The sequence below is a fragment of the Heloderma suspectum genome, chromosome 2 (assembly GCF_057233095.1).
Source record: "Heloderma suspectum isolate Gila_16-S chromosome 2, 16-S_ref, whole genome shotgun sequence".
In the NCBI taxonomy this organism is placed as follows: Eukaryota; Metazoa; Chordata; class Lepidosauria; order Squamata; family Helodermatidae; genus Heloderma; species Heloderma suspectum.
In genome coordinates, this window is record NC_139459.1 from 24509741 (window position 1) to 24518002 (window position 8262).

Sequence of the window (8262 nt, forward strand, 5' to 3'; positions counted from 1 at the left end):
GAAAAAAGGACAGCAAGGGGAGACATGACAAAGATCTACAAAATTATGTATGGTGTGGAGAATGTGAATAGGGAGACATTTTTCTCCTTCTCTCAAAATACTAGAACCTGGGGTCATCCTATGAAGCTGATGGATGGGAAATTCAGGACAGATAAAAGGAAGTACTTCTTTATACAGCACATAGTTAAACCATAAATTTATTTATTTATTTATTTCTATACCACTCAATAGCCAAAGATCTCTGAAATGCGCTACCACAGGATATAGTGATGGCCACCAATTTGGATACTTTAAAAGGGTGTTGGATAAATTCCTGGAGGAAAAGGCTGTCAATGGCTACTATTCCCAATAGCTATGTGCTACCTCCAGTACCAGAAGCAGTGAGCGCATGTACACCAGTTGCTGGGGAACATGGGTGGGAGGGTGCTGTTGCACTCATGCCCTGATTGTGGGTACCAGGACAACAGCTAGTTGGCCACTGTGTGTACAGAATACTGGACTAGATGGACCCTTGGTGGGATCCAGCAGGGCTCTTCTTATGTTCTTATGAGCTTTGCCTCTCACACAGAGCATCCCACTGTCATCACCTTTTCCAGTGGTCACTGTTGATCGCTCCTGCTGCTAGATTGGAAGAGAATTCCTGGGGCTGGGAATAAAGATCGACCTGCCTCCAGGGCAGAGATTAAGAGACATCATGGCCCACCCCACATAAAGTTTGCAACATCTCTTTAACAAGTAGGCATTTAGCAGGTGGCTGCCTTCAAAAAGCACTGTCCTTTGGATGGCTTTTTAGACTGGCTATTTATGGTGTGGCATTGGTGTTTCAGTTTGTTTTTTTGGTTTAAAATAGATCTTTATGTTTACAATATCATTTTTCATTTAATCTCGCATCTTTTAGCACCCTCCCACAAAAAACATTTGGTTGGATTAGAGATTGTGAGCCCTGGGGAACAGGACTATTAATATTTGGAAAAATGGCTGTCAGCCACTCTGGTCATACAGGACACAATGGGATAGAAATCAAATAAATATGTAAATACGTTTGGCAACAATGTCATCTGGAGTCTCTGTAAAAGGAGAATGAAATCAGAATGGAAACAGGGAAATTTTGCTGCCTGAGGCAAAGGACAAGATATCCCTCCACATTCTATGAAGAGAAGCTGACTCAACTGGAAGCTGGATCTTGCTTCAACGCTGGTGACTGGACAGCAGCCTCCACCACATCTGAGGGAAGCAGGGTAGCGTAGGGAGTAGAGTGCAGGCTGCAACTCTGTCCTCCAGCACCTCACCACTATTCTCTCACTGTTCTGCCTGACTCCTGCTCATTGCCCACTCATTCAAATGCTGCAGTCCAGAAGCTATGGTGCCAGCCTGTATCATGTAAGCAGAGCAATACATAGATACGCCCAGTGTCTGCTAGACTGCATGGCCTGGGCTGGCTGCCACTCTGCTTGCTTGCTCTGTCAGGGGCTTTTCTGAGTGGCGCTGTATGTGACATAGTGGGAGAAAGTGGCCAGGCAAAACAGACAGACAACCCAGCAATAAGCAAGAATCAGCACCACTGGGGCACTAGCCCAGAAAGGCAGAAGCAGCTCAGGATGAACAGCCAGAAGGGGATGCTGACACCCCATCCCCACTCGGCAACTACAGCTGGGCTTAAGGAGTACAGCTTTAATCAGGAGTACCCTATAACAGAAGAGCACACTGAACTGTACTTTTATTTTGCTGCACAAATCCAGCTCTCTCTAAACACTGAACACCAACAGAGGCCAAAGGGCAAATGACAGAGGCTAGGGAAAATGACAGACCCTTTCCAGTGTTAACCACAGCTGTCTGCCTGGATTTAGTTAAGATTTTTTTAAATAAACATCATGCAACCATGAAACCAGTCATACATCCTTTCGATTGGCCTGCGGTGAATGTTTACATGTGTAGCACAATCAGCTGCTCTTAAGACACATGCTGCATCTCAAAGGAACACATTATCCTCAGCTTTTAGCACCAAGAATACACCGCTCTTGACAGCCGCATAACACAAGATACAGTCATCACATGCCCCTTGAGCCTTCTTGCGCCATCTCATCATAACAGAGACACTGCCAGACACACAGAGCTCTGCACTGTTGATATGGCACCAGCACCACCACAGCACAATTGTGTCAAAAATATTCACACTGTTACTCAGCAAGTGAAGCAAGCACAGAATTCCATTTTTTAAGATGTGACAACACTATCTCCTATGGGAGAGCCCTTCAAGCTTCTGACTGCATTCCAGTTAAATACATATGCATGCATGCATGCATGCATGCATATATATATATATATATATATATATATATATATTCTGACTATGATTCAGCTACATAACTTATACATCCAAACTCTCTCAATAGTTAGCAAACTTCTTCTCCAGTTGTTTTACTCTGACCCCAAAACCCAGCCATGACATACTAAGGAGGACTGTAATTCATTTCCCCCTTTTCTCTGAATTAGTGATTATGGGTGCTTTCCAGATGAGGCTTTTATCCCAACATCACCCTGCCTTGTTTGTGGAATTTGACCAAGGGTCCAGAGAGTGACATCTTCCATTAGTAACCTCCCATGGTTTTCCACCACTTCCATCTTTTTTCTTATTGCCAAAAATCCATTAAGGAAAAAAAGATGGAACCGCTGCAGAATGCCTTCTAATTAGTGGCACTTGGATACCTCTGCTTGGAAGCACCTCTTCTTGCATTGTTATGCAGTATTCTTCCTTTGTGTTGCATTCTCAGCATTATTCCAAAATAAAACGTCATGCTAATAGAAATGCCATTCTTTTTGACACACGCCTATTTCTAGAAAAAAAAAATCCAGAGGTTAAGATTGTAATCCTATGAACAGTTGCTAGCGAATAAATTGCATTAAAATCAGTAGAACTTAGTTCCAAGTAAACATGCAAAGGATTGTGCTGCATGAGTGCAAGACTACAAGAATATGAGGCATAGGTTGTTAACTGACATGCCATAAGGGAACATGTCAATAAATAGTTAGCTTGCATTCCTACGTGTTTCCACTTAATAAAACTGAGACATTGCAATGGGTCAATATTCCAAGGTACTGCTAAATTAACCCTGCTGAATTAATTTTAAAATATCCTTCCATAAGTAAGCAGATTTGAATGTGGGTATGCCATATATAAATCATACTTTTTATTCTCATAAAGTGCATCTTCATCTTCAGAACGTCAAAATTCTGTACAAACTAGCAGGTTATGAAATCTCCAGTTCCCAAGTTACAGTGGGCTACATCCTTGAGAAACTGCTATACTAAAAAGATACAATGTTCCAGTTAAATAGGGGCCAATAATAAAGTTTCAATAAAGGTTGGGCTTTCTTATATTTCAAAATAGCTTTTGACAAACGGCTACCTAACAGAATATAAAGCAACTGTTAAACAATATATTATAACTATTGCACCTTTATATGATAACTATTTCTTCAATACCAAGTGGCTCTCATATTCATAGCAATATCATTTATATCTTGCAAGCGCTCAGAGCAGAGATACAAAAGCAACAACATTGTGCTCTCACATTAATGTCAGCAATAAAGTAAACTACTTCACTTGGATAAAATTTGCCTAGTCATGGCTGTCCCCAACCTGGTATCCTCCAGATGTATTTCACCACAACTCCCATAATCATTGACCATGGGCCATGCTGGCTGGGGCTGATGGGAGTTGTGGTCCGAAACAACAGGAGGGCAAAACACTGGAGAAGGCTACTCTAGGGGTAACAATACTGCTGTCTCTCTCTGCTTCAGACCAATGCAGAGAGGAAAAGTAGTGGTGAACCCACATCCCCTTGCACTGAATGAGCAGTATCAGAGTGAGTGAAAAGGGTACTCCACCAGCCTATTTCTGGCCAGGAGGGCAGAAATAGTCCTGTCCTAGGAAGGAAACAACATCTCTGTCCTAGGAAGGAAACAACAGTAAACTAGTACTGCAGGATTTTAAACACCACACTGCAGATTATCAGTGAACTCTACAGCAGCGGTCCCCAACCTATTTGGCACCAGGGACCGGTCTCATGGAAGACAATTTTTCCACGGACCGGGGGGGGGGGGGGGATGGTTTTGCTGGAGGACTTCTGGCCGCTGGGACGCAGACACCATTTGTGTCCCTGTTCTTTGCAGTAATAGGCTACGTAAAGATTTACGTAGCCTATTACTTGAAGAACAGGGATGCAAATGGCGTCTGCTATGTGGATGCCATTTGCGTCCCAGCAGCCGGAAGTCTGTCAGCAGCTGGAGCCGGCCGGCAGCTCCACGGACTTGCTGAGGAGTGGAGCTGGCCGGGGAGGATTCCGGGGGGGGGGGTAGGGATGGATCGCCTCCCCCCTCCGCAGACCCAAGGTAAGGGGGTTTCGCACACCCCTACTGCGGCCCGGTTCCTAACAGGCCATGGACTGGCCTGGGGGTTGGGGACCCCTGCTCTACAGCAATAAACCAGCACAAACCTTTGAACATGAACACACTCTAAAGCCGTGACTAAGCATACCTACGAATGTTTACAAATATATTGTTACTGCATTCATAATTCACGTTTCAGGTATACATTTGAAACATCTCAGGTGTACATTTGAAACATCTCAGGTGTACACTTAAAACCTTGATGTATGAAGAACCCTTATATGGAAACAAGCCCAATGGAAATCAGTGAGACTTGCAGTCAGGTCCTAACTATGCTTATCCAAGAAACCGAAATTAGTCATTCCATCACACCTGCTGAAAGACCACTTGCTTTTTCCTCTTCCTTTCCCATTCCTTTTTCTTTTAGTGTTGCGTCTTCTTAGATTGTAAGCACGTGGGCAGGAACTACGTTGTTTTTACTGTTTGTATGTAAGCTGCACCAGAAACCTTTTGGCTGAGGAGCTGGATAAAAACACCCTAAATAAATTAAATTAACAAAATATCACACTGATTTCAATGGGACTTGCATCCCTCTGAATATTCTTAGGATTGCAGCCTTTCTTCCAAGTAAGCTTGTTTAGGTTCACAGTTCAAGCCATCACGATTTTTTTAGAGATACCGAAGAGCTCTTTTATCAGCAGTGGCACTGCAGTTGTGTAAACACTCAAGAGTGAAATCCTACCATTGTAGGAACACCATTTCAATACCAGAGGGAACACAGAGATTTCTGTAAAGAGGCTAGCAAAATTCAACAAAGACTAAAAACCTACTCTTGGATGCATTCAAAGTCAAAGTGCAAAAAGAAATGAAAAGAACAAAAAGAACAAAAGGGGGAAGAGATGCATTCAAGGTTACATTGCAAAATGTGTGTATATTTTTAAGGTGATTTGCTTTTATTCTTACCAATATTATCAGAACAGGACAAACAGCCACCCCTCCAGCATTTATTTTTCTGGATCAAAGGGATTTGTACCTTTGGCATGCATTCCTACTCCATAAGCCATTTGCAGCACAATCCTAGACATATCTACACAGAAATAAAGTGCACTGAGTTCAGTGGGGGCTTATTCACAGGTATGTGGGGATAGGTTTGCAGCCTTAATTGTTTACTACTGTGTTACCCACAGTGAAGAACTAGTGAATTGGCCAAGGTTGTGTGTGCTCACAAGGACCAATCATATTCAGAAATAAATAATAATGTGGTCTGAAACCCAGGGAAAGGGGGAGACTGTCTTCTTCCTGCCCATCCTTACAGAAGTTTTTCTGCTATCTATATGATGTATGCGGCATGCACAAACACATGTTGTCAGATGCCAACAGTATACTGTGAAAAAGCAGTGTCACTCGCATATGCACCACCATAAATTATTGCTTTCAGACCCACACTTGCAGAATGCAAAAAGGTATGGCTACAATACAGTAAACACACATAGGAATCCATTTCAGAGGGTGGGGAGGAAATATCCCCTTCTATGAAGTCTTCTTCATAGCTGCTTTTATGCTAGATCCAATGATAAATTTCTAACTGGAGTTGTCTTGGGATATACTCTGGCAGTTGAACCACTAAACACCATAAAGCATCAAAGAGAAACCCATGTATGTAAACGCCAGGGTCACATCAACACCGCCCTAGGTAACTACAAATGCGCATTTGCTCCACACCTTATAATAGGGATGAACAACTGGAGGCCTTGGGTTCAAATCAGAGCCCTTGAGATGTACCAGTTGACACAAACAGCAGTCAATCCACAGGCAAGGGAGCTGTGTGTGTCTCAAGGAATGATGTCTGGGGAAACTGAACTTGCTGATGGTCCACTTTGCAGCAATTAGAGTGGAGGTCCCAGCCTGGGGCCAGCATCAGTAGGCATCTGCTGAGGCCCACAACTCAGACGGAGCCCATACTGCTTACCCTTGTAGCCACCTGGCTATGTTCCTCCTCCTCCTCCTCGCTGTTGCAGCCTGTTCACTTGCCTTCTCCAAGCAAGTGAGCAGTGAGAGAAACAAGGAGAAGGAACTTCAGCCTGTGCTGATCTTGTCCTCTCTCTGGGCAGCGGTATAGGTAGGGCCCAGAGGGGCAGGGCCAGTGTGGGCTCCAGGTTGTTGGATCCTTGAGCAAGACACCCTTGGTGGCCCCCTCCCTCAATAGGCTGCCTTCTCATCACCACTGTCACCAAGTGCTAGTTCTCCTCGTCCTCCTTCTCATCATTGCTACCACTTGCTTGCTTGACAGGCAGGGAGCCAGTGAGCAAGCAGCCACCCCTCATTCTTATTGCCCCTCATTCTTACCACCACCACCTTTGTCTGGGCCAGAGGGAGAGGCAGGTGAACAAGCAGGTTGCAGTGGTGAAAAGTGCACACTCGGCAGGTGCCCCACAATGGCACCGGCCCTTGGCTGGGCAAGTGAATGGGCAACAGCAACAGAAATGAGGGAGGAGACCCCTGGGGGCATGCTCCCCAAATCTGGCACCAAAAATACTGCCTCAACCCACCTCCTCAAAATACAACCATCTCCATAGTTCCGAACTATGGACTTGCTGTTTGCTTACTGCTGCGAAAACACACACACACACACACACCCCTCAAGCACGGGGAAGGAAACAGCACTCTGCACATGCTCCGGGCTGGCCTTTTAAACACTGTTGCCTCCGAGGTGCCATGGAGGAGTCCCGAGCCCCTGGGGCTGACTGGCTCAGAAATCATCCCTGATGGCTGGACACAACCGTGCGCGGAGAGGCGGCCTTCAGCCAAATCCCGGACTTTTTTTCCCCTCCGGACCGGAGGAGAAACACTCCCAGCACCAGCAGCTCTCAGACCAGCCTCCTCCAACCTCTGGAAGTTTTGGAATACTACAGCCAGCCTCCCCGGCCACTAGCCATGCTGGCTCGGGCTGGTGGGAGCTGAAGTCCAGCACGGGGGCACGAGGTCGGAGGAAGGCGCCTCAGACGCCCGCGCGCGCCGCGCTCCTCCTCCTCCGCCGCCGCCGGCGACGCCACTGACCTGAAGCAGGTGGTGAGCTCCCCGCTGGGCTTCAGGCACGGGTACTCGGTGGTGGCGACTTTGCTCTCGGAACACACCTGCCTGTGAGGCGGGGAGAGAGAGACAGAGAGCGAGAGAGAGACATTGCGCTACGGCGCGCCCGAAGTCAAGTCACGCTAACGACGCGCAGGCTGGCGGGACCCGTCGCCAGCGAGGCGCAGCGAGAGCCGCGCTGGCGTGGCGGGAAAGCCGAGCCAGGGGCCAAGGGGCGGTGCTCGCCCGCCCCGCTCCCCCCTCCCACCCACCTGTCGCTCTCCTCGGGCTCCTCGCGGTAGGTCCACGCGTGCCCGAGCGCGGCCAGCAGCAGCACCAGCAGCAGCCAGAGGCGCAGGCTCCGCGACGGCGACCACGCCAGCGCGAGCAGTCGCGGCCGCCCGGCGCCGCCCCCGCCGCCGCCCTGCAGCGCCATCGGGCGGCCTCGGCTCGCTCGCGCGGCGCTCGGACTGCCGGCCGGCCGGGCGCGCTCGCGGAGTGGCGGAGGGGGAGGAGGAGGAAGAGCTGCCCCCTGCGGCGGCGGCGGGTGGCGTGACCAGCGCGGCGGGGAGAGGAGGAGCGGAGGGGGCGGGGGGGGGGTAAATGGCAGCGGCGGCCCTGGCTAGCCGAGAAAGCGGGCGGGGAAAGGGGCGACCAGCTGCTGCGGAGAGGCGAGCTTGGAGCGTGGCTTGTTGAGGAGCGTCGGGTGCGGGGCAGACGGAGCCGGAGGGCGAGGGAAGCAGAGAGAGTCGGCTGCAGAAGGGCAGAGGGTAGGCTTTGGGGGCAGGGGAGTGAGGGCGTGAAG

The 8262-nt window shown here is 48.3% G+C and overlaps 1 protein-coding gene across 3 annotated transcripts in view; it reads right to left on the reverse strand.

The window, feature by feature from the left end:
- CCBE1 (collagen and calcium binding EGF domains 1) overlaps positions 1 to 7923 on the reverse strand; it is a 205529-nt gene extending 197606 nt beyond the window's left edge. For all 3 annotated transcript variants that reach the window (XM_084832039.1, XM_084832041.1, XM_084832038.1), the window contains exons 1-2: positions 7730 to 7923; positions 7446 to 7526 (exon numbers count right to left, since the gene is read on the reverse strand). In XM_084832039.1, the coding sequence (XP_084688165.1) occupies positions 7446 to 7526; positions 7730 to 7893 (245 nt within the window). In that variant the 5' untranslated portion in view covers positions 7894 to 7923. The remainder of the gene's footprint in view (positions 1 to 7445; positions 7527 to 7729) is intronic.
- Positions 7924 to 8262: the final 339 nt, after the last annotated feature.